This window comes from Cannabis sativa, chromosome 8 (assembly GCF_029168945.1).
Source record: "Cannabis sativa cultivar Pink pepper isolate KNU-18-1 chromosome 8, ASM2916894v1, whole genome shotgun sequence".
Lineage (NCBI taxonomy): Eukaryota > Viridiplantae > Streptophyta > Magnoliopsida > Rosales > Cannabaceae > Cannabis > Cannabis sativa.
In genome coordinates this window covers 37,815,979-37,842,582 of record NC_083608.1, presented here as the reverse complement: position 1 = coordinate 37,842,582, position 26,604 = coordinate 37,815,979, and the positions used below count along the sequence as shown (strand labels likewise).

Here is a 26,604-nt window from a genome sequence, read left to right as displayed (position 1 = left end):
TGGGTTATTCCTTTATGCTTCTATCGTGGTTGACACGATTTGGAGGGCTCGAAACGACAAGGTTCATAATAACAATATGGGTAGCTTGAAACATTACATTGATTCTATAAATTATTGTTACGCTGATTATGGATCCAGTTTGCTCAAGTCTCGACAGGTTGCTGATTGTAACGCCCTAAATAATTAGACACGCTACCTAAAATGCTTATGGAATCCTAATCCCCTAATTCGGGATTACTAATCAAAATAGCGCAGAATTTAAACTTTTAAATTAATCGGAATGAAAATAAAACTTGTAATACTTTTAAACTTTAAAACCGTTGGGATCCCAAAAATATTTACAAACTTATTACAAGTCATTTCTTTCTAGCCGACCTAAGCGGCAAAATAGAATACAAAAGTCAACACTGTTAGACCCATAACCCGCTTGGTCTGAAGTGGCATGAACATGTACATTCCTCGCCCTGCTCCTGAAACTCATGGTTGATCAGCTAATGTCTTACCCTTTCCTGCACAGTAGAGCACCTGTGAGCCAAGCCCAGCAAGACAGTATATAACATAACAATAATAATATGCTCATCATACTGTTTAAACAATGATGCCATTTATATATGTCTGTGTGTCACAGACCTGCATGTCACACTCACATGCCTATTTATGTCTACGTGGCGTAGACCTATGTGTTGCGCTCACACATCTCTTTATATCTACGTGGCGTAGACCTACGTGTTGCTCTCACACGTCTAGTTACAATAAGGCCCTAGAATACTTCATCTCGGTTCTGATTACCGAGTCCAACTTGATTATGCCTTGAACGCATAACCCTTAATCTTAATATGTATAACACATAACTGATGGTGCCACTGCACCATTGGTCTATCTACTGTAGACCTACATGTTACGCTCACATGCCTATTTATGTCTACGTGGCGTAGACCTACGTGTTGCTCTCACACGTCTATATACGATAAGGCCTTAGTAGGGTTTACCTCGGTTTTGCTTACCGAGCCTAACCTGGTTATGCCTTGCTCGCATAACCCTATTCTTATATATATACGTAATCCATACATTACGTTCTTTCAATGGTTTATCCTGGTGATACATACCAGGTCTAACCTAGTTATGTCTCATTCACATAACTTATAACATACATGCGTGTATTCAACATTTACTACAACATATATAATCTTAGGGTAATAACCCTAACTTATAAACAAGTAATCACTCATATAATACACTTCTATATACTCAGATAACATTTACTAAGAATGTTAACCCTAACTCATGCTTTCACTGGATTCTTAATATTCTAGGGTAATAACCCTAGACCGCATTAAAATTAACTCAAGGTACCAACTTACCGAGTCTAGCTTAATTATGCCTTAAGCGCATAATGCATAATCTCAATATATACATTTATCCAACATGGCATAGTATTTATACAACATATATCACTAGGGTAATAACCCTAGGCTATTAAACCGCTCATGTTAGGGTAATAACCCTAATCCCGGTTACTAAACTTTCATGCATATCATTCACAATATAAGCGCCACTGCGCATACTCTACGTGCTAATCACTGTCTTACCTGATCTCCTGCAATGATAGAGATTCCAAATTCCCGGGTGCTCCTGATCAGGTGCCGATAATCCTAGTCACACAATTCGGGATTTCACAAATAGGGTTAACCCCTGATTTCATTTTCATAAAATATTCACATGGCATTTAAAATTCAGATATTCAAATAGAGCTCGGAAAGAGCTTTCCAACGGTATATAGAACTCCCAAATCGGAGTCCGGATCACAAAGTTATGGCCATTTAAAGTTTGCAAAAAGGGTCTGCCCAGAAAGAAATGGGCGCGCCGCGGCATGCTAAATACCATGCCGCGACACCTGGGTTCAAAACCCAGAAAACTCAAAAACCAGCAACGATTTTCATGCCCAAAACTCATCCAAATCACCCCAATTCACAACCAAACTCTCAAATCAACAAATAGGGTTGCTAGCAATTATTAAGGGGTCAAAATAACATATTTCATGCATCAATTCCAACATAAAACCCCCAAAACCAGATTGCATATATATCACAAAATCATGTTTTAACTAAGCAATCTTCAAGCTCATGAACTTGAGCTTCAACTCACTCAATTCAACAATTCCAGCAGCAACAACCTTAACAACACATTGACTCAAGCTAAAAAATCACTTCCACAATCCCAACTCAAACTTAATTAACATTCCAAACATCATACAAACAAAGATTGTACAATAACATGCTCAAATCACTCAAGAACACAAACATGCATTTACAAGATCAAAACCACTTTTCCATGCTTTTACAACCATAAAATTCAGCAAGGATTCAAAGCTTAAATCAAAGAAAGTTACCTCAAATTCCCAATTCAAAAGCAAGCCAAGATCAACCTTTTCCTTTAAAAAAATCAAGATTGGATGCAAAGAGGGTTTGAATGAGAGACAGAGAGAGGGGTCGGGTGAGTAAGGGGATAACACCAGAAAATTCCATTTTCTTTTCCTCAAAAATCCATTTAATTCCATGTAAATCAAATATGGTCAAATGACCATTTTGCCCCTAGGGCTTAAATACACACATACACCCTCACAAGGGTAATCTTGTCATTTCACACTCATTTATTTCCAAATAATTTCAGATTTCATATTATCAAATAAAATGCCAAATAATTCAATTCATATTGCATTTCGGGCCCGAACCCCGTTCGGCCCGAATACCCGGTTGTGACTATACCGCGACAACTTGTCAGAACACACCTGAAAAGACAACACAGGCATACTATATAATAATATAGTTCTATTAAGCACGTAATTAAATTAATTTCATCGTTTTACCCTTCTCGGGTCAAAATTACTAAAATGCCCCTGGCTCACCAACAGGGTCTTAACATATTAAAATTCATATAATTTCACATATATTGAACTATATAATAATATAATTCCATCAATTACTCATAATTATCTAGTTAGGGCTTTGCTAATCCTTTTTCTTAATTCCGGGTATTACACTGATACTCTGGGTTGGTCCCCCCGCCTGAAGATTGGGTCAAGATCAACTGCGATGTCAGAGTCGGGCTGAAATCCATGTGTGTGGTGGCAATTTCCAGAGATCATACGGAATCAATTTTGTGGGTGGCGACTAACAAGCTTCAATTCACTGACTCTCTTATCGGGGAAGCAGCGGCTTGTTTGTTAGCTTTGGAGACGGCGGCCACAATGCATCACCCTTTTGTTATGGTGGAGAGTGATTCTAAGATAGTAATCAAGAACCTAAAGGGTATCGATTCCTTTTGGCAGCTTGAGAACTACGCAAGACAATGCAAGCATCTCTCTACTTTTTTCACTTGCTGTAATTTTTCTTATATTTCTAGAAACTGTAATTTTGCGGCCCATAATGTGGCCAAGTGGGCGTTTGCCAACAATATATCTGGTATGGTAGAAGTCTCTACTATTCCGAGTAATTTTATCTGTAATGACCGTGAGGTCTGACTATTTGTCTCCTTCTAATATATATACGCTTTTATTTCAATTATATTAATATGGACTATAAGAAAAAATCCTGGAAATATAATTTTATATTGTCTAAAAGTGTAATTCTATATTTATAATGGAGTAATAATAATATTAATAAATAAAATTATTTTATTGATGAGATGAATAGTAATATCAAGTTTATTGGAACTTAGAAATCTATGTTTACAGGGTATGGTCAATATGAGAAATAATTATTTGGGTACGTTTGGAAAGCCACAATGTAATTGGATTTGTGTGTAATTGGAGGTAATTACACAATTTGTCATGTTTGTCTGACCATGTAATTACACTGTAACTGTGTAATTGGAAGTAATTGAGGGGTTCTAATTACACTCTCTAATTCTCATGGCCCCCCATGAGAATTGAATGTAATTACACTGTGTAATTACTAAAAACTTTCCATATTAAACATTAGCTACTAAAAAATATTATTTTCCCATGTAATTACTAACTATTTTGTCAAACAAGATATTAGGAATTCATATGTAATTACCACCTCATATCCAAACGTACCTTGCATTTCAAAATATAGTATAATTACTACACTGTGTAATTACCACCCTAGTAATTACCCTACCTTGTAATTACACAGTTACTTCCAAAGGGAAGAATTAATTTTTTAAAAAAATTATTCTTGAGAAAATAATAGTAATTTTAAATAAATTACTATTTTGAATAGATTTGCTTAATTATGAATTATGAATTAAATAATATTATGAGAGATGATATTATTTTATCAAAAAATAAGATAATGAGTAAATTTAATCAATTAGTACTTATTTGAGAATAAATAGTAAATCTTATTTAAAATAAAATTGAGAAATTAATTTTGGGACAATATAACATGGGAAATTTACGTCAAGTATGTGTTTCACATTTTTATTTTATTTTTACAATTGAACGCTATTTATTACATTTTTGTTGCCTATATTTTGTACTGTGTACTCACTTTTTACTAAAAAATTATGTTGTTCCATTTTAAATGATACATGTTACCCATGGATTATTTGTATTCATTTTTATTATTTTATTGAGTGTAAAAGTTATGATATGATTGATTATGTCACTTCTATGCTTTTTTTTTTTTTTTTTTTAAAAAATGATGATTAAATTTGAAAAAACTCTCTTTTACACGTTTACTTTTATGAGTTTTTTTGTGGTTAAACCCTCTCAACTATTATTCTACTTGCATTTAACCCTTCAAGTTTAAATTTTAGTGGTAAAACCCTTTAAGTTACTGAATTGTTAGCAAATTTAAGGTGTCATCTATTTTTCACATTTACCTACCAACATGGACTGCTTATGTGTACACTTTTGTACACATGGCACATTTATATTGCTACACCTAATATTATTATTTAAAAATTACTTCAAAATTTATAATATTTTTTACTTTTTTAATATTTTATTTTTTATTTATATAATTTTATTTAATTTTAAAATAATAATATTAGATGTGTCATGTACAAGAGTGTACACATAAGTAGTTTATGGTAGCAATTAACTAGATAAAATCTTAAATTTGTTAACACAGTTCAGTAGTTTGGAAGGTTTTTCCGTCAAAATTTGAGCTTGGAGGATTAAGTGCAAGTGAAACGATAGTTGAGAGGTTTTAGTCACCAAAAACTCTACTTTTATTTATGTATTGTTATATTAGATTTCTTTCTTTATTTTTCATTCTAATTCTCATTCTCTCTCCCCTGTTCATCTTCGTCTTCATTTTTTCTTCTTTATTTTCTTATAGTTTGGCGTTTAAAAATTCACACATGTTTGTAGTGTTTATTTTTGGTTAGGGAGGGTGTCTTAGTTGGTTATTCTCCAGTTTTGTTCAATTTTTTTTTTCAAACTCTATTTACCCTTTTCATTCCCCCCCTTCCCCCAATTTGTTGTTGTTTTTGTCGTATAAATTCATTTCTTCTTCCTTCACCTTGGCTGATACCCGTTCAAATTCTTCTTCCCCAGCTAACAAAAAAACCCACAAAAATCTTAAAAAATATTACCTCAATTAGCCATGGGAAAGAGAAATTTCAAAGACAACCCTCCTAGCCCTAGCTCACTTTTTTCTACTAAATGGAAATCAGTTGGTGAATCAACGAAGAAGAGGAAATCCAAACGTCCTCGACCTCTAGTGAAAGATTCTGACTCAGACTATGACCATGAGAATGAATATTTAGAGATGCCCAAAGTTCATAAGGTAATTTGGTTGTTTTTGTGTTTTTTTCAGGGTTTTTATTTCCTTTATTTTATTTGTAGATATCTATGTTTGTGTTTTCCTATTGTTCAATGTTTAGTGTCTTATTTTTTTTTTATGTGTTTGATTATTTAGGATTGAGTATATATATATATTTTTGTTACTTTTTTATGTTTTTTATTATTTTATAATTGCTTTAAAGTTGTTCTCTTACATTTCTTTTTTATGTTTTTCAAATATTCTAGTTCTGCTATATTTTAAAAAATGTGTGTATTATTTAATAAAAAACAAATCTCTATTAATCCAATCATTAATATTTGAATTCAATGTCGTATCTAATTAGTCTAAAAGTCATATAAAGTATGTAAACACATTATTAACATTAATTTTTAATAGTAATAGAAAAATAATAAAATTTGTATGTAAGTTCTTTTCTTTAGTATCTTATGCTCCAATACATGTTCAATTTTCCTCCGTTGTTCTACTACAATTTTTTAGTTATTCTGGTTCTTTTCATTGTTGATGTTTTCTCTTGCATGTTCTCTTGTTGTACCCCTGCTCCTCACATTTGCTGCATTTGTTAAGTTGTTTCTTTTTCTAGCCAGCTCCTATCCTCTTTTTTTTTTTTTGGTCTTCCAAATTTCACCATTTCAATGGGAGGTAATACGTCTTTCACATTTTTTGGTACATCCCACTCACTTTAGTGTCCCATTGTGTACATTGTTCATTCATAAGTTGCTAGCCAATTTTTTGTAGTGTAGTATTCTGAACAGAGCTTGTGTAGTAATCTGTTGCATGTATATGTTCTCTCTTTGGGGTCTAATTTCCATGATTCTTTGATATTGATTACCTGAAACAAATATTCAATGGTTGATTTAACATGTCCAATTTGAAATCAACATTTGTTAATTATACGAACAACAGTGAAACATCTCAAAAACAACATTAGAAAAATCATGATAACCCCAGTACAGTATTGTTATGTTTAAGAATTTAAAGTGCTCAAACAACAAGTTAAAAGAATTTCGAGATCTATATTTGAGCATTATTTTTTAATTTCGTATTAAAAAAAATTTGGGTAAGTTTAAGTGTTTAACATGTTTGATTCATTGATTTCTGGTCTTGAAATTGTTGGGTGTTCATTTGATGTGATTTTAATGTTTCTTCTTCATCTCGTCAGAATTAATAGTTGTTTTCCCGTTGTTCTAATGTTGCTGTTGTGTAACTGTTCGTGAGTGTGAAAGATTGAAACCTCATATGTGATTAACATTGTGTACAATATAAAAAAAAAAAAAAAAAAAGACAATATCTTTCAAATTTTATCATGTGACATTAAAAATGTAAACTTTACTCCAAAATCTAATATTTTTAATATTATATTGTCACACGCTTATGACTACATGATCAAGTGTGTGCTTGTGCCTATAGGATTTGTTTTAATTATTTTATTATATAAATAATTTTAAATAAATAACTATTTAATTAAATACATAATATAAATTGTTGTTCAATTATTTATTTAAATTTAAATAAATTTTTTATTCATATTTATTTTATTGGAATTAAATAAAAACTATATATATAATTATAGATTTACCAAAAAACCCTAGCTAATTATACACTCTATCACTGTGCTTTGCGTTAGAGCTTCCTCTATTTCTCTCATTCTCACAGTATAGCATAAGTTGAGTACACATCGTGATAAAAATCGTCATCCTGAAATTAATCCTACGACTCCACACTCATCTAGAGTGTTGAGACTGATTTGAAAAATCTGTAATGTAAATTCTTGCCAAATCAACTAGGGTGGATTGGATAATCGTTTGATAATACAAAAAAAAAAAATCAAAGATATCCTGATAGTGCATCAACAGGTATAATGATCTCATCTCATAGTGTAGATTTAATGTATGTAAATATATTGTGTTCTTGGGGATTATGATTCAGATTATGTGAATCTAAAAATATTTTTCATAAACTGCTCTCGCTTTCTACTTAGATTTAGACCATAAAATCCAACACTTCTGCATCCTTCCCCGCTAGCCTTGGCAGTGCCATTGATCTTCTAGGAATCTTCTGGAGCAAAATGGGGAATTGAATAAGAAATAATTCGTAAGAAATGAAGCACAAAAGAGGGTACTCATAAATTAAATACACTAGAGGTCAAAGTTACAAATCATTCAACATATTTAAAGTAAATACTTTATACAGCAGAATTGAAGTTAATCCATTATTTTAGCATGGCAAGGAAGCTACTGAATATATGCAAAATAAAATGTTAATGCCTAATAGACTAATAGTTATGTCAACCTATTATTGGAAATATATTAATATTTGGTCCTGCTTCAAATAACTTAGAATAGTTCGGAAATTTCAGGACAAGGGCAACTGACAATAAAATTGTTTATTTCCTAGAAAGAAATATTAATTACCAGTTAATAAAAAAATTTACCTGCATCCTCTGGGATATCAGAAGTCCACAAAGTAAGGTTGTCCCTAAGAAGTTGCATGATTAGTGTACTGTCCTTGTAGGATTCCTCGTTCAGAGTATCAAGCTCTGAAATAGCTTCATCAAAAGCTTGTTTGGCAAGGTGGCAAGCCCTGTTGAAATTACCTCCACATCAATCAAGATACTATATCAATAGCAAAACACCAAATCGCAACCAACTTCAATATATTCTACAAACCTTTCAGGTGAATTCATGATCTCATAGAAGAAGACAGAAAAGTTCAAAGCCAATCCTAACCGGATTGGATGTGTAGGAGCCAATTCAGCTTCAGCAGCAGTTGTAGCAGCCTGCACACACATAATACCAAACAAAATTGAGAGCGAGAGAAAGCATTATGCAGGATATTTAGCAGAATATTTAAGAAATAATTCGAAAGTAAAAAAAGGAGGCAGTTTGCACATAAAAGATCATTTTTTTTATTTTATCTTATTATTAAAAAGAAAAAAGGAAGGTTAATACTTGCTTAAGAGCCATTTTTGTTTAACTCTTTTACTTTTAAACAAGAAAAAATTTAGTAAAGGCACAAACAGAAAAGAATGAACTTTAATGAAACATTACTTAAGTGAGACAAAGAACAACCTCATATGCTTTCTTTGATTGCTCTGCAGCCTCTATTTTCTCATCACCAAACTTGAACTCTGCAAGATAACGATAGTAGTCTCCTTTCCTGTACCCAATAATAGTTTACAAGCAACCAAAACTCAACAACATAGATAATCATGTCAAACCTCAAACAAAAGTTTATGTACAAAATATATCGTATTCACTCACAATAGCTCCTTACATTTTATAGTAGAACACAGTTGATTCACCAGCAGTAGCTGATGGAATAAGATGTTCATCAATGACGGTCATGATATCACTACAAATGGTCGAGAGCTCTGATTCAACCTTATGGCGGTACTCCTTAATTTGCTTAGCATGAACCTCATTTCCTTTAGCTTCTTCCTTCTGTTCTATTGATGACAGGATCCTCCATGAGGCTCTCCTAGAACCAACAACATTCTTGTAACCAACGGAAAGCAGGTTCCGTTCTTCAACAGTCAATTCAAGATCAAGTTTTGCAACATTCTTCATTGCCTCCACCATCTCTGTCAAATTAAAGAGTAAGAAAGAAAACTAGGAAAGAACAAGTAAGAGTCAGATTTTAGAGTTGAAGTCATTCATATAAAGAATATCAGGGTGTACGAAGACCCTTGACACAGATTTTCAATCAATATAACCCATTTAAATCTTTCTGTCTATACATTGACAAATTTATGGGAAATAAATATACATGTAACCATCTATACGAGTACATTCCTAAAATGAATTGGCACCAAAAAAAGCATCTGTTAGAATAAGAAATAAGTAAAGCCATGTAAAGGAACACTATAAGAAGATTGATTAGTTTTCTTTCAGTAAAATTAGTCAATACAAGGATTCAAGCAGAAGCATCATCAAATCATATTTATCAGTGGAAAAAGAATAAAAATATATAATGAAATAAACTATAAACACAACACATGAAATTTTTATTTATACAAGTGGAAAAGCAAAATCCAGAACAAATCATATGACTGTGCTAAGTGTAAGGTGTACACAACTATTCTGAGTCACACTTCTCTACATATAAAGTAGATTAATTATTTCAATTCAATGCACTATTCATATATAAGTTTCTGGTTGCTTCCTTTCCTTCACCAAAAATCAACAGTTCACTAAAATAACTTCAGATTCAAAGCAAGATATCAAATAAATAAATAAACAAATAAGACGATTCCAATCAATCATAACAGAGATTGACTGTCAAAATCAACAGCAAAAGCAAACCACATAAAAGCTTGAAATTCGAAAAAGAGACTATGCTAAAAGGTTGTATGCATGTGCCTTAAAAAAATAGAAAGCATAAAAGAATAACCATCGTAGCGCTCGGCCTGCTCAGCGAGCTTAGCAAGGTAGACAAAGTTATCCCGTTCTTTAGAGGAAGCCATGGCTGATCTCAGCGAGAGTGATTTAGGGTTTCGAAAATTTTGATTGCCCAAAAAAAAAAAAAACACCCACGGAGAGAGAATTTGGTAGTGTTTGTGTTTGTGGGTATGCAGTGTCTTTTCTTTCTCCTAAGCTTTCTGGCCTCTAAACAGTTCGCAGATGAAAAGGAGCAAAATGTAATTTCATTAATTTAAAAGGCAAGTTTTATGGGTAGTTCTATTTGCATTTTACACCCCTACAATTATAAATTCACCTCATCATTAAAAACAAAAAATATATAAAATTAAATAATTTTTAAAAATTACTCTTAATAATTTTTTTTTTTTAAAAAAAAATCCTCACATTATTTTATTTTAATTTCAATACTTATTTTAATTTTATTTTCATAATTTTTACAACTCATGTATATATTTTCTTCTAAAAAAATTTCATATAATTTTTATTTTAATTTTTTTTGTCATAATATTTAAAATATAACTTATTTTTGTTTGATAAGAATATTTTTTAAAGAATATGAATTGGAAGAAAAAAGTTAAAAAAACTTAATACTATTAAGATATAAAATTTATATAAAATAAAATTAAATAAATATGGTGTCTTTAGAAATTTTTGGAGTGTAAATAAAATTTCCCAAGTTTTATTTGTACTGCATAAAATTATATATACACTCCATTATTTAAAAAAATATATAAACTTAAATAATTTTTAAATAAAATCATTCTTAATATTTTTTTTTTAAAAAAAATTCTTCACATTATTTTATGTTAATTTCAATACTTATTTTGATTTTATTTTCATAATTTTTTCTAATTCATGTATATATATTTTTTTTTCTTAGAAAATTTCATATAATTTTTTATTTTAATTTTTTTGCTATAATATTTAAAATATAATTTAATTTTGTTTGATAAGTATATTTTTTAAGAATATGAATTGGAAAAAAAAAAGTTAAAAAATTTAGTACAATTAAATATATAAATTTTATATAAAATAAAAAATTATTAAAATGAGGTGTCTTAAGAAATTTTTAGGGTGTAAATAAAATTTCTTATTTAAAAAATAAGAGATTTATTTGCATCCCATCAAATTATTAAGGGATTTTTACACTAGATGTCAAATTTGACATTTTTTTTTACATTTTTGTTACTACACGGTTTTTTAAACTTTTTTTTTTAAAAAATATGTTTTTCAATTTTAAATTTCAAAAAGTGTGTTGTTTATAATTTTACCTATGTATGCTAATATCATCCTTTTCTCCTATGTTATTGTTCTCTTGTTCTTCTTTTAGTTTTTTTTTTTTTTTCTCTTTCCTGTTGATTTTTGTTTTTTTATGCATAACCCACGATTTGGCCATTGTAAACCGTCCCTAACTTCTGCCCTAACCCACTATTTTTCCAACCTCCCATTTCAGTCACGATCTCTTCTCTTCCATAACCTCATTCCCTTCTCATTTTTTTTCGTTGTGTATAAATGGCTACCACTAGGTTGGGTTCCATGTCCGCTTCCCTTGCTAAAAAAATTTCAAAGAATCCTCGTTCGAAGTCCTCTAAAGGTGATCCTAAAATGGATTTGAAAGGCATTGCCAAGAAGAGAATGTATAATGTGGCTGATGTTGTAGAGGCTTCTGGTTCTAAGAAAAGACATCTTCCATCTAAGGTTGAAGCTCGTAAGGCAAAGAGAATCAAATCTTTGAGTCGGTTAAGGATGTAAGTTTTCTATTGTTGTTTTTTTTTAAAAAAAAAAAAATTAATAGTTTTTTTGTTGTTGTTTCTTTTTTTTTTTTTTTTTTTTTTTTTTTTTTAATTTTCTGTTTTGTGTTTTAAATATATTTCTCCGTTTTAGGTTGTGTCCGATTTTGATTTCGAGGATGAAGTTCCTGATTTGGATTTGAAGCCTAAAGTGAAATCCAATGTTTGTATATTAATTCTTTCCAATTTTTTGCTTTTTTAAAGTTGTAATTTTTGATCCTCTATTTTTTTTTTATGTTTTTTCTGTTTGTATTCATGGTGTTAAGTATTTTCAAATTTTTGTGTGTATTTGTTTAGGTATTTCACTTTAAATTATTTTTATTTTGTTTTTAAGTTTTTTTTTTTGTTCTGTTTTTGTTATTTGCTTGTTTTTGCCTTATTGAACCAAATAATTAATTATTACTGTTTTTTATTTTAATTTTTTTTGATTAGTTGTTTCTTAATTTCAAATATATTTTTTCAGAGCTTTTGTTGTTATTGTTTTCATTTTTGGGAGTAGGAAGGTTTTGTGGTTCTTATGATTTTTTTTTTTTTTTGTAAATCGTTTTTAGATTTCTGTTTTAGTGTTTTATTGGTTTTTATTTTAATCAGTTATTTTTATGTATTTTTCCAGTTGTTTTAGTGTTATTTAAGTTTATTTTATAGTTAACATTTTTTCAAGTGTTTTCATATTTTTAAATAGTTGTTTTTATGTTTTTTTTTTGTTCAAATTTTTATGCTATTTTTGTTTTGGTTGTTTTTAATTGTATTGTTATAACATATTTTTTGTAGTTATTTTTTGGTTTTTTTTTTTTCTGATGCTCAGATAAATATTTTTTTAAAATTAAATATTTAGTTGGTTTAATTTATTTTTGAGTTTTTATGTTATACATTTTTAAATGTTCCTTTTAGGAGTTCAGACAAGTTTGAAGATTTTGATATTCCAAAAAAAATTCTCTTGAGGTGTGTATTTTGTTTCTATTTTTTTGCTAGTACCTTTTTTTTTTTGTTACTGGTGTAGTTTTTTATTTTTTATTGTATAGTTACTTTATAGTTTGTTTATTATGTTTATGATGTTTTTGTTTTAACTGTTACAGGAATGAGATTATATATATGACCAAAAAAATCAGTTTCTTGCAAAAGTTGTCTCCACTGCTTCCTACAAGCTTATGTAATATTAAGTCATGTGTTTCTTCTAAGCAGCTTGAAATATTTTCAAAAACGTGTTTGGGCATTTCATTAAGCTTCTTGATTTTAAAGTGCAACATCAAGTTTTTCATGGATTGTTGTTGAGGGAGGTTCAACAGCCTAAAGATGTTGAATTGCGGGTTATGATTCGTGGTGTTATAGGCTTAGATTTAGCATTGAAGAGTTTGCATTGATAGCCGATTTAGAATGTGAATGTGACTTTAGTGTGTTGGATTTTAAGCAAGATGTTAACAGTTTTTGTTTGAAATATTGGCTGACCTCCACCTCTATAACTAAAGAATCTATTAGGGAATGTTTTACTACAAAGAGGTAGGGTAATTCTAATGAGGATGTTATTAAGTTGGCAGTTCTTTATTTTATTGAATGATTTTTGCTTAGTGGTACTAAGCATAATGTTGTAGACACTGGTAGGTATGATGAATTTGCTTGGGGACAGAGTTCTTTTGAATTGACTATTTCGTCGTTGAAGGGTAAGCTTTACAGTTGTGTTGAAAGTGTTAGAAAGACGAAGAGTTTAGGAAAGAGGCCGAGTGTATTATATACTTTGATCGGTTGTCCTCATGTATTTCAAGTTTGGTTTTATGAGTGTTGTAAATACATGAATGGTAAGTACTGCCAAAAAGAAATTTTTGGTATTATAAGGATTATTCAGTGGACTTGTAGTAGCCAGCCCACTTTCAAAATTTTAAAGACTGATTTTTTATGTCTCCAAAGACAAGGTACTTCAGTTTATGTTTTTTTCTTTTATTCTTAATTGTTTTGTTGTTGTTTAATATTTTAAGTGAAAATCTTATTGATGTTTTTCCTTTTATGTTTTTTCAATTGCTGTTACGAAAATTATAAACAGTACGCAATATACGTAATCAAGTAGTAACTCACACAGGTGAGGTCGAACTACATGGAATTGGACTGAATACCACTAGATTAAATCTATGATTCTATTTGGCAAGTCGACAATTTTATGATTGTGATAAAAATAAAATCTAACAAGAAAATAATAACTAAGAGTGATTATTTATGGATAAGTAATTAGGACATGTTAGTTCAGTTTCTCAATTGCTAATGTTAATTATAATTCTCTCCCTACTGGTGATGATAGATTATCAATTTAACCCTAACTCTTCTCAGATCATTAAGATCCTAAATCACATATCATCTACTCGCATCTCTGCAATAGAATAACATACAACTTGCATTAAGAACAGAATCTACAAATCACATGAGCTATGTAAATACTCTCGTCTTACATCAACTTATGTTTGTTCTAATAGAGCATTCCTGATATTCACTTCTTAGATTTCATATTAGGATCATAAGTCACATTTAAGATGACCAATCTAAAATATGTAATTAAAGCAAATAAGAACAAATCACACAATCAGGGAGGAAAAATAATAATAATATTAATTGAATTAGAGAAAAGTCATCTAACAATCATCATATCCCTAAATTAGGAATTTAGTTCATGTTCAAATCCATATCAATACTAAAGCAGAATTTAACATAAAAGAAATAAAAGGAGAAGAAGAAAGAAACTGTTGGTGGAATGAATCCGGGCCGCCACTCTGCTCCTTCTCCCGTTCTTGAATGCTTTTTTTTTAGGTCTAAAATTTGCTTCCCCCTTCTCTTTCTCCCAGTTTCCTTTATATTTTTCGTCCCAAATTTCAAAAGACGAAATTGGCCTCCAGCTGTACGGAACCTTGCCGCGGCCATGGATTACCTCGCCGCGGCGAGTGTTGCTTTGGCCGCGACGGTGGAGTATCTCGCCGCGACTACTGGGCCAGTCTCGAAAGCTCCTTTCTGCCAAATCTTGGCCGCGACAGTTAATAAATCTGTTGCGGCTAAAAGTAAACCAAATCATGATTTTCTAATTTTTCTTGGCTCGACTTTGTCTTTTATCATACTTATGAAACCCCGACATCCACAGCTATAGGGAACCTGAAAACATAGAAAACAAGCGTAATTCTGTTCTAAAACATCGAAAAACGACTCTATTTGTGACCCAAAACATAGGCTAAAAATAGCCTAACAATTATAGCTATCTAATATGAAACCCACTTCTACTGAGTTCAAATCCTTAAAATTGAGCAGTTTTAAGTTTGACATTGATTACAATTCTTACAAGAGTTTGCTTGTTCAGGAATAACCTTTTGTGGTTGAGAGTGACATATATGTCAAACTTAATGGTTTTTCTGAAAAAGTGGATGGTTTGAAGCTTAAGATTGATTTGCTGCATACTTCCCAGCAGAAGATTTCATCTGATTTGGTTGAGTTGAAAGAGTTTGTTTGTGCACAGTTTGTTTCTTTTGCTGCCCAAATGGCTACAATGCAGACACAATTTTCATCTGTGTTTGCTGATTCCATTGCTAAGGTATGATAGTTTTTTATGGTTGTTTTTCAAATTTTATTTAGTTGCTTATATATGCTTTTGTTTACAATTTTTTTACAGGACAAAGCCAGTGACTCTTCCAATAATGACGGTGGTAGTGATAATGAAGAAGATATTGATTCAGAGGGCAATTAAGAAGCAGATGATAATGAAGAGGAAGATGCTGAAGATGAAGATTTGGATGAAGGTAGTGGTGATGAAGAGGAGGGTAGTGACGGAGAGCAAAAAGATGAGGATGATAATGAAGATTCCGAGTCCAAAGGAAAAGATGATAAGGGCAGTGATGATGAATGCGATGATAGTGAGAAAAAGGTAGATAATTAAACAATGTAACTAGGTTCTTAATTACTTTGTATGTTTTATTTTGTTGTAATTCCATTTAGTTTATGGATTAATTTTTTATGTTGTTGTTATGTTGTTTTATATTTTGAAGTCTTTTTCTTTATTAATTTGCTACTAATATACAGACTCTTTTTATGTACTTCTTATGTTTTTAGAATGGTTATATTTTGATTATGGTGATTATATTAAACCATGTTCTATGTTTTTTTTCTTACTATTTGTTTTTGTTATTTTTAGTTTATTTAGAGTTATTTTTAAGTTTTTTTAATCTTTCAAAAAAATTACAACTTTTTTATCCTTTTTTTATATTTTTTTAACATCAAGATTTTTTTTTGATGTCAATGACGGAGTCACTCAAATGGCCATCACCATCAAGAGTTAATTTTCACCGTTAAATAATCATCTACGGTCAAAAACATCTAATTTGTATTTTTTTCCTATTTTTGCAGGCCTCATGCACCTATAAAAGGAGAGCTCCCTTAGCTCAATTTTTACTTTCAGAAAACTACTCACAAGGTCAGAGCTTCTCTCTTTAGTTTCTCTATCTAGAAATTGGAGCTCCTGACACTTAGTCTATTTCTGTAATACCATCTCGTGAAAAATAAAAATATGAAGTAGACATAGCTCCATTACTGTCGCGATACAGGGAGTGAACTAGTATAAATTTGTTGTATCTCTCTTATAATTACTTAATAACTATTTCATTCTCACCAATTTAGCGAGTGGGTGTGGCTTAGAAGTCTAGTCTAGATTTTTGAGTCAATATTTTAGTATTTTCATTGAGAGTCACAACTTAAGAAAAGCTACTAACAAGATGGTTACAACATGTTCTACAAGTGTTGACAGAGGAATCCTAAAAACTGGCCAATCAACTAGGAGCACGCCAGTTGATGGAGTTGGAACTGGGACTACTCCTGCGCCCCAGGTGCTAGGAGCAGGCCTTAAAACTGTCAGGTTATTGCTTCACATTAGTTAACGAGGAGGCTTTAGGCCTATCGTTCCTTAATGCCTGAAATTGTTTTTGAAATCTCGAGACAATTGCTCCCATGAGGATATAAAATGTCGAGGAAACTTATCAACCCAACTTTTTGATGTCACTGTGACAAAAGTCGGGAATAATATAGTTCAAATCGACATTACTTGCTCACACAATAGCATGAAATTACTCGAATGTCCTACTGGGTCAGTTGTTGCATCGTATGGAGCGACATGAGAATTTTTGAATCCTTTCGGGAAGTGCGAGTTGGTTATATCAGGATGGAACGGTTCAAACTCTTTGTCTGAATTGTATCCAGGAAATTTCCCATGTTCTCCATCTCGATATTTCTAAAATTACTCTTCAAGTTGTATGACCCTCAATTGGATTGGGTCATTCGCTAGTCAACTGTTTAACTATTCTGACACATTTTTATTCAACTGTTCACATAGATCTGACACTTTACAGTTCATCTGTTAGTGCAGATCAAGTTGTCTCCAATTTAATTAGTTGATCTCTAAGGCCAGGATCATTCTAATACCCACAATGTCGCTCTTATCTCGCATTCTAGTTACTAATGGACCTTGTTGGTGAGACACTCTCTGATTGGTAACTTTGCAAATTACTCACACTAACTTGTTCATTATGAGAATTACGACATGTGTTACCTTCCCTAGCTTTGACAAGAAATTCCCCTTGTTTGTGACATTGATGGTTGGTTGTGTTCTCGACTCCTCCTTAACTCACTCATCATAGTGTTTGACTCGATCCTTTGAGAAGCAGTTTTCGCACTAGTTGACGTCGCACAAACAGATGTGTCATATAACTTCCTCCAGCTCTTTGTGGGTCTCGTGGTGGCCGAGAATGTTTCAAGGGTCTAATAGTAGGTTGCTCTGGTGGAGGTCTCGTATTTATATGAGAAGGCTCTAAGGCATCGGGTCGCCTTTGCCTTGCATTTGCACTGTTTGGATTTTGTGGATTTTCCTTGTCAACATGAACTTCCCTAGTCCTCCCTAGTTGTGGTTCCTGAGACGTGATGGGTTATCTGTATTGTTCTCTTCGACAGAAACATTTTGTGTCCTTTTTATTCTTGATCCGAGAGGCCTTCCTCATGGACGCCTATGTTGGAGATGCAACATTCTGGGATGCTTTTTCTGTAGCAACCTCGCTTCCAACTCTGCATTTCTTCGATTTGACACAGGAAGCCTTTCCCAAAGTTGACGATTTTCCAATTCTACAATCACGAAGTACCTGCTGGGATCATGCGTCCCCTAGTTTCTTCTTTCTGGAATATCTTCTTCATTATCATTTCTCTCCAAATCCCACATGTTTAAACCCCTTCCTGTGTTTTGACCATTTGTGGGGTGAGTCCCTTAAGGCTCCTTTCCATGGCGATGCACAGTAACGGTTTGTTCAACGTGATCAGCTAGAGTAGTATTTTCCATGGTATGATGAATATTTAAATATGGGAGATGTGTTTTTTTGTTCAGAGTTTAATTATCGAAAGCTCTCAAGGAAAGCACCAAACTGTTAACTCAGAAATTTGTTAACATTAAATGAGGCTTAAGCAATTAATACTCTGAATTCAATAATTAATATAAGTAACAAATGTAAGATAGTTAAATTTTAACGTGGTTTAAATCTACATACTACACTAGTCTGTCTTATTTCTGCGAATATTAAAGAAATTCTAGGAACAGTATACAAGATTGGTAGTCTTTTCTTTTGAAGGGAAAAAATAGCCATCCCTTTTTTCATTATCTTTTTCCCATATTTATAGGCTTAAAATAGCAATTACTTAATCTTATCTTTACAATAATTCATGAATCGTGAACAATCCTCACGTTTTATTTTCCTTTAATATAAGCGGAAAGATACACAATTAACTATTTTTTATTTGAATTACAAGGAAATTACGATTAAGTATGATCGATCTTATTCAGCAGACGTTTTATTCGAGCCTGAACTTCAGATAACATTTGTTACTCCTCAGATTGTACTTTATTTGCAGCTTTCAATGAAGGATGGATTTGACTCATAGTATGAAAGATGGCTTGGGGCGTAGGACAAATTACCTCTAACCTTGTAATGAGGTTTTGGATAATTTTTGCACAATCTTACATTGTATCTCTTGTGCTTTATGAATGCAGAAGACATTCGATCTCACAACTAGCTTGACTTTTCCTCTTCTCGTTCTTAATATATCCATGTCATATAATTTCTAATGACATATTATTTGTTGTTGATTTATCGAGTCATTACTCTTTCCTTCATCTTACTTACTATTGTATTGTTGGAAGGTATAACTCCTTCTCTTCCTGAGGTATTCATGTTAAATATCGGGTCATTTGATATACGAGTTAAATTATATTGCTAAATATTTAATATATGTGTCAAGTGGTGACCCGATTGCTCGAAATACGGGAATAACAGAAATCTTGTTTCACTCTTTTATCACTTTTTTTTTAAGTATGTGTATTTATTATTAATTAACTAAGCTATTTGAATTGTATATCTTAGCTTCAGGATATGATATATAGTTTTATTCTAGTAAATTTTATAAGGGAAACTTTTTTAAATATTACTTTCCTCTTAAGATATTGTGTAACTAGTTAGTTCTAGAATTTTTTTTATATATCAATACACTTTTATTGATTTATTAATATTTTAATCATGAAAAGCACTAGCTAATCAAAGTTAAGTGCATCTCTCCTTGTTTTTTTTACCCTAATGGGAAGATTAATTTAGACACTAATGTATTATATATTACATTAATTTTCTTTCTCTCATCTAATGAGAAATAGATATATCTTCGTGAATTAGTCCAATTTTATTTGCGGTTGTTAATGGAGCACTATACACTTCTATATATGAGTTCATACAAATATATACAAATTTCTCTTTCACTAATAAGTACTTTCACACACCTAGCATCGTTTCATTCGCTTGCAAAAGTGTCTTTATTTGTGAATGTAACTTCCACAAGATCATAGTCTATAATAAAAAAATATATACAAAACTTTCACAGACTTGTGTAACACAATAAATTTAGCGTCAAGATCAAAGACCTTCTGCAGTTTGTTGGCAAAGACCTCGCCTACCACCACTTCTTCGTTATCCAAAGTATTTTTTTTTTTTAAAAAAAAAGAAAGACGAATTAGAATGTCAAAAGCGATAGAAATCATCCGATCAGCAGACACACCTAAATTAAAATACAAATAAGCAGATGACATGTAAGACCAATCTTAATTAAAAAAAAAAAAAGGGATGACATGTAGGACCAATCAAAAACAAAACAGCAAGTCGAAATGGCATTTCATAGAAAAAGTTATGCAAAAAATGAGGTTTAAACATAAGTAGATATTTTTTATTATGGGCTGTTTGACTACAGATAGTTTTACTTTTCTCTTGAATGGGGGAAGTCGCAGGTTCGCTTACTCCAGTACAAGAGGTCTAGCTCTTCGACAAAGTTGCCCGTTATCACCTAACTTATTTCTTCTTTACTCTGAAAGATTATCAAGGCTGTTGTAGCATGAACAAAACATTGGTCAACTTAGCGGGTTCAAACTCACTAGACATGCTCCACCAATTTCTCATTTACTTTTTGTTGATGACAGTCTCCTTTTCTGTCAAGCGAATGAGAATTCTTGTCTAGCAATAAAGAGAGTCTTGGATATTTGTCACTGGGCATCGAGTCTAGTCCTCAACTTTGACAAGTCTGTTATGTCATTTTCACAAAACACAACGCTAGCTGCGCCCCAAGTTTTCTTCCACAGACAGTTAACAGTGCCCATTTGTGAGTGCCATGAGAAGTACCTTGGTCTACCTTCATACTCTGGGAGAGATAAAAAGAAACTTTTCAGTGACATTAAGGAGAAAATATGGAGACTTATGTACAGTTGGAGTGAAAAAATCTTCTCAGCCGGTGGACACGAAGTTCTTCTCAAAGTTGTTGTCCAATCAATTGCTACCTACGCTATGAGTCCGCTTGCCAAGTTACTTCTCTAATCAACTTGAATCCATGATAGTTAACTTCTGGTGGGGTCTAAATGAAAAGGACTCTAAAATATATTGGCGTTCATGGAACCTACTGTGCAAAAGAAATGATAGAAAAGGTATGGGGTTTCACTCGTTTGTACATTTTAATCTGGCGTTGCTCGCAAAACAATCTTGGAGACTTATTACTCAAATTGACTCTCTTCTTGCCAAGCTGCTGAAATATCGATACTTTCCCCATAGCTCTTTCCTTGAGACTAATCTTGGACACTCCCCTTTCTTAACATGGCAAGGGATACATGGGGTAAAGAATTGCTCTCATTAGGTTTGCGATGGAAAATTGGCGAAGGTTGCCGAGTTAAATGTGGTGTTGACCTTGGATTTCAAGACACTCCACTTTTCAACCAGTCTTCTATTCAGGTTCTTTGGATGGAGTTGTTTCAAACCTTATAACTGATGATAGACAATGGGATGTGGCGCTCCTCAACCAATAGTTCTCTTCGCTAGATGTTGATCGTATTTTGACAATACCTCTAGTTTTCTTTAGGTACAATGATATAGTTATCCGACATCACCACTCATCTGGTGTCTACTCGGTTCAAATGAGTTATCATTATGCAGCGTCTCTTGAAGATATTGACAACAGCTCAAGCTCATCTTTGGCAGATCAGTGTGGAAGTTCTTTTGGTCACTCCAGTTACCACAAAAAATCAAAAATTTTGCCTGGCGTACTTACAATGATGCGCTCCCTGTTGCTACTATTTTGGTCAGAAGAAAAATCATTACAGATGCTACTTGTTCTATTTGCAACTAGGGCTGAGCAACAGTCGGTTTGGTCGGGTTTTTACACACAAAACATCAAGAATTTAGTTTTCGATTTTCATGGTTATAATTTGAAAACTGACCGACTATTATATAAATGTAATAAAAACCGACCATTTTAATCCACGATTTGGTCAGCTTAAATTGACCAAACCGAGCTTCATCTTTTTTTTTTTTTTTTTTAAATAAGCCTTTAAATTTGCTATAATTATTTAAAAACTAAAAAAATTAGAGTATTGTATCAAGTATCATATAATTTAAGAATAAAACTTTCTTAGTCAAATAAATAATGTAAAATAAATTTTTTTGAATTTGCTCAAATTATTTGTACTACTAGTATGGTAATGAATTATATTAAAAAAATTGTATTACTTTATGAATGTGTGTTTATAATATATAAATACATCAAATTATAATAACATAAAGCAATGGAGAATTGAGACTTTAAATGAAAACAATAAGAAGTAAAACTAGTTTAATAAAATTGTATATTAAATATGTACAAAAATAATTATGTTACATATGTATAGTGTATAATATATATATTCATTCGGTTCTCAATTTAATTGGTCGATTTGCTATTGACACTAAAACCGACCGTGCAAAGGCAGTTTTAATCGGAGACGGCCGGTTTTTTCGATTTTGCAGTTTTTTTGGTATTGGTTTTTTTAGTGTTCGAACGGTCTGTGTACTCGGTTTGGTCAGTTTCTTAGATTTTTTGCTCAACCCTATCTGCAACCAAGCATGGGAATCTATTGGCCATGCTCTTTTCGGTTGCAAATATGCAAGAACAGTTTGGCGACACTCGAATCGAGTTCTTGACTGGTCCAATTTGTTCACGATGCGCAAGCTATCTAGTTCATTTGTCTACAATGTACACACGTGTTAAAATAGAACAAATCTCTTGCACCCTTTGGTCGATCTGGACGGGGAGAAACCGAGTGATACGTGGATAGAAAGCTAAACCTGCCAAGGACTTGGCCATATTTGCAGAAAACTACTTGCATAATTTTCGATCAGCACAAGCAAAATACAACTCTAAAACCAACGCTCCAACCCAGCCACTCTCTTCAGCTGCTAAACCAGTCCCGTGGTCACCTCCAATGCTTGGAAACCTCAAGTTAAATGCTGATGCAGCAGTCGATTCAACAAAAAAAAGTATTTGGCGTGGGGGCTGTTATTCGTGAGTCCTTCGGCAACGTAAAGGCGCAGCTCACGAAATGGAGGCCTTGGCGATGTTTCATAGCTTAAATTGGGCACTTCAACTCCATTTGCCAATTGCTCAAGTGGAAACGGATCCTCTTCGAGTCTCCAATGCTTTATGCAAACCTTCATCTGCTTTATCCAAGATTTAATTGTCGTTAGTCTTCTATCCTTTTGCCTAATGTGAATGTTACTCATGTCAAACGTACAACTAATATAGCTGCTCATGAGTTGGTAAAATTTTCTTTAATTAGGGGTGGATGAAACTTGATTTTGATCGGATTGTATTCCTCCCCCTATAAACTTTTTTGTTGTAAATGATGTACTAAATTATAACAAATTTTATTCTTAAAAAAAAAAAAAAGCCTTCCTATATGTATTAATGCTTCATCTTTGATATTATAAAGCATGAAAAAATGGGCATGTGGGAAAGAGTTGTGCTTGTAATAAGTTATAACAACATATTAATCCAAAAAATTGGCATTGATAAAGCTTAATTTTACAACAACAAAAATAACAGAAAACAAAAACACATCCAATACCATCACACAAATTAAGATAGCTAATTCATGACATAATAATCAAGCAAAAGGTAATTAATAATTTAATGCTTCAATTATTATGATATATGCATATGACTACATGATAGAACAACCATGAGGGTTTTCATCACTAAAAGCCGCACCAGTTTGGTGGCCAAAGATAGCAGTAGTGGAGGCAGATCCGCGGGCAGGATTATAGTAGTGAGTGCGGTCATGATGATTATCGTAGCCATGTTTGTAGTAGTTGTAAGAAGAAGAAGGCTGTGGTGCGTAGTGTGGGACTGGGCCAGTGATTTGGTGTTGATTGATAATACTGTAATCATCAGGGTGGTACGGCAGCTGCCACAGCTCGGCTCGCTTTCCCGTCTTCCTCACCGCCTTTAGAATCTTCTTCTGATCGGCGTAACCAGTCACCGTCACCTTCTGCAAGTTCATGTCTATATCCACCTCATCCACGCCTTTCACTTTTTCAAGGGTGCTTTTCACTTTGCTTTCGCATCCGGCACAATCTATGTGAACTCTCATCTCTATGATCTGATCATCATCAAATCACGACATCATAATCAATCTGTGTAAATAACTATAAATAATAAATCAAACTCGTTGAAAATATGTAAGATCAACATATGTGCTTACCGTCATATTGCTGAAATTTACAAGTTCGGAAAGTATTTGCTGTTACTATATATAAGAATATGTGTATATATGAATATTGTGAATGATAGATATATTTAAAGATAAAGTCTTTGTTACTTTCAGTATATATAGACATTTTTTTTCTCTTTCAGTTATATCCATTTAATATTTCTTCGTCTTTACATAATTTATGAATTTTATGCACCGACTATTGCTTCTAATAATTACATACTGCCTTGCAGGTGACACAAATGGATCCACGAAGCAAACCCATCTTATTTTATTTTATTATGTACTGAATATTATGGTGGGTTTAATTGTAGAATATGGGTACATATGATGTTTTTAATTATTTTTTAATGAGAAACGCTAATGAGCACTAGTAGCTTGTAAAATTTAATAATTACTATATAATACCACGATAACTAAAGCTGTTACATTGTAACAGACACCGTTACTATCTAATGTATAGCAATACTAACTACTTGAATAGAATTAGAAACCTCCACACGCGATAATAAAAGAAAAAATTTACTCGTTGATGTTCCCTTCATGGGCAGCCATACCAGCCTACCTTACTAAGGCTTTCAATACAATTCATCATTGACTTTTTAATTTTCTTTTATATGCAGACACAAATTAAATATAAAATTGATACATATTTATATGTGACGTCATAGTTTTAAGGAATTATTTATTTTTAAAAAAAATATTAAAATGTGATATCGGTACAATTCAATATGGATATATTACATATTTTATTTTAATACATAATATAAAAAATCCTTCACATCTATGTAGTGTAGATATAATTTATGTGTACAGATATATTACTATTCATATTCATTGAAACGGAGATGTGTACTGTATTGTTGTATATGTATGGCTATTTCTCATATAATGTAATTAAGAATGGTATATGATTGACATATGGATGAGAGTTTAGGGTTGAGTTGACCGTTGGGATATAACTTAAGAAACGTAGTAATGCACATGAAAGCGACCTTAACGGATCATGTTTAATGCTTTCGGTGCTTGTTTAGTCTATCCAACTACTCATTACTCAATGGAATTAGCCTCATTAAGTGGGAAGAAAACCAACTATTGAACGTAGTGCACATGTTTATATATTAATTTACTAATAATTAAGAGTTATATAATTAGGAAATAGTAGTACTACGTACCACAAACTGTATTGTTCTTCTTTCTGTCTTTCTTTTTAAGAGGAATTTTCATTCAAAGTTCAAAGGTTATTAGTTGCACAAATCTAACAAAGAAGATGACAAACATACGGTAAATCAATCCAATTGCAAATATAGAACAATATTTGTGGAAAGAGTATAACCCCCTCTAAGAATAGACTCAGCAACAAAAACCCCAAAAATAGGAGAGCAAGAATAATCACCCAATAGATTTATAGATTACAAAATTTATCACTCAAAACTTGAGCAAAAATAGATACCAATCAACCATTTAATCTTTAAGTCACTACAAAAATCTTAATTATAGTCTTAACAAAATTTGTGACTTAAAGAAAAAAAAATGTAACTAATTATAAATTATTATTCCTATATTGTGATTAAAATGTGTGTGACTTAATAATTTGTATCTAAATACTATGTTTTAGTGGCAAATAACTTTTTATCATAACTAAAAGTCACATTTAATCACAAAAAATACGATTATTTTGTGACTAAAAAATGTAACTATTGAATAGTCACTCATATATATATAATATTAATTTACTTCATAATTGATAATAGTAAATCAAAATCTATCTATATATAAATGAGAAATATAAGCCGGTAACATGACGCTCTAAAATAGTTTTATTTTACTCTATTCTTTTTTTTTTTTTTTTTTAAATTAAATATTAAATAATCTAAATATAAAAATAAAATTTATTAATATTAAATTTTAAAAAGAAAATATATAATTATTATTTTTTTTTTTTTGACAAAATCTAATTATTATTATTCTTCTTGTTTTTCACATGAAATATTCCTAAATTTAAATAAATAATAAACTTAAGACTTTATTAATTATATATAAATCATATTCTTAATTTTTATTTTTAAATAAACGTCATAGTATTGAAATCATATAAAGTTTTATTAACATATTTATAATTTTTTGTTTGTTTTAAATTTGGGATTATTTCACGAAAATATAAAAACAGCAACAAAAAAATTACAAAAATATAGTTTCATGGAATTTTAAACATTTTTTACAATTTTTTTTTTAATTTTATTTACAGAAAATATGATCTTTTTATATTGTAATCTTGTTAATTTATTGTTGATTTTTTGTTATCTGTATGTTATTTGTTGTTGTTATTTTCATGTTATTTTTATGTAATTTTCTTGTTGATTTTATGTTGTTTTCGTGTTATTTTTTAAAAAATCGTAAAAATATATAAAAAAAAATATTCTTTGAACTTAAAAAATGTAAATATTTTATAAAAAATAGTGTTTTATGTAATTATTTCTTTAAATTTTTATTTTGTGATGGCTCTTCAATCTTTA

The 26,604-nt window shown here is 31.4% G+C and overlaps 3 protein-coding genes and 1 long non-coding RNA gene across 5 annotated transcripts; 1 reads left to right on the top strand and 3 right to left on the bottom strand.

The window, feature by feature from the left end:
* Nucleotides 1-277: 277 nt before the first annotated feature.
* Nucleotides 278-1,868, bottom strand: LOC133030296 (uncharacterized). Its single transcript, XR_009684146.1, has 2 exons — nt 1,590-1,868; nt 278-509 (listed from the first exon to the last, which is right to left on the bottom strand). It is a non-coding gene; the product is annotated as an uncharacterized LOC133030296 (long non-coding RNA).
* Nucleotides 1,869-7,542: 5,674 nt separating this feature from the next.
* Nucleotides 7,543-10,444, bottom strand: LOC115701070 (14-3-3-like protein B). 2 transcript variants are annotated; one of them, XM_030628763.2, is made up of 6 exons: nt 10,167-10,444; nt 9,051-9,357; nt 8,846-8,933; nt 8,444-8,553; nt 8,209-8,357; nt 7,543-7,832 (listed from the first exon to the last, which is right to left on the bottom strand). In XM_030628763.2, the coding sequence occupies exons 1-6, from the start codon at nt 10,237-10,239 to the stop codon at nt 7,822-7,824; spliced, it is 738 nt and encodes a 245-aa protein (XP_030484623.2). In that variant the 5' UTR covers nt 10,240-10,444; the 3' UTR covers nt 7,543-7,821. The 2 variants fall into 2 exon arrangements, with proteins under 2 accessions (XP_030484623.2, XP_030484622.2); XM_030628762.2 differs by having other exon boundaries at nt 7,543-7,829; nt 10,167-10,443.
* A 1,356-nt stretch (nt 10,445-11,800) lies between these two features.
* On the top strand, nt 11,801-16,440 carry LOC133030595 (uncharacterized). The gene is made up of 9 exons (XM_061103388.1): nt 11,801-11,943; nt 12,877-12,927; nt 13,062-13,135; nt 13,225-13,335; nt 13,575-13,643; nt 15,375-15,544; nt 15,623-15,689; nt 15,732-15,874; nt 16,354-16,440. Exons 1-9 carry the CDS (start codon nt 11,801-11,803, stop codon nt 16,438-16,440), a joined length of 915 nt encoding a protein of 304 aa, XP_060959371.1.
* Nucleotides 16,441-23,365: 6,925 nt separating this feature from the next.
* LOC115701079 (heavy metal-associated isoprenylated plant protein 28) lies at nt 23,366-24,348 on the bottom strand. The gene is made up of 2 exons (XM_030628776.2): nt 24,080-24,348; nt 23,366-23,977 (listed from the first exon to the last, which is right to left on the bottom strand). The coding sequence occupies exons 1-2, from the start codon at nt 24,083-24,085 to the stop codon at nt 23,540-23,542; spliced, it is 444 nt and encodes a 147-aa protein (XP_030484636.1). The 5' UTR covers nt 24,086-24,348; the 3' UTR covers nt 23,366-23,539.
* Between the last annotated feature and the right edge of the window lie 2,256 nt (nt 24,349-26,604).

Excerpts from the sequence above, each read along its gene's own strand:
- LOC115701070 (XM_030628763.2), bottom strand. The coding sequence starts at position 10,239 with ATGGCTTCCTCTAAAGAACGGGATAACTTTGTCTACCTTGCTAAGCTC. Across the intron at positions 8,934-9,050 it reads ACTGTGTTCTACTATAAAAT|GAAAGGAGACTACTATCGTT; the intron begins GTAAGGAGCTAT and ends TATTGGGTACAG. Across the intron at positions 8,554-8,845 it reads AATCAAAGAAAGCATATGAG|GCTGCTACAACTGCTGCTGA; the intron begins GTTGTTCTTTGT and ends ATGTGTGTGCAG.
- LOC133030595 (XM_061103388.1), top strand. The coding sequence starts at position 11,801 with ATGGATTTGAAAGGCATTGCCAAGAAGAGAATGTATAATGTGGCTGAT. Across the intron at positions 13,136-13,224 it reads ACTGCTTCCTACAAGCTTAT|TGCAACATCAAGTTTTTCAT; the intron begins GTAATATTAAGT and ends TTGATTTTAAAG. Across the intron at positions 15,545-15,622 it reads TTGCTGATTCCATTGCTAAG|GACAAAGCCAGTGACTCTTC; the intron begins GTATGATAGTTT and ends ATTTTTTTACAG.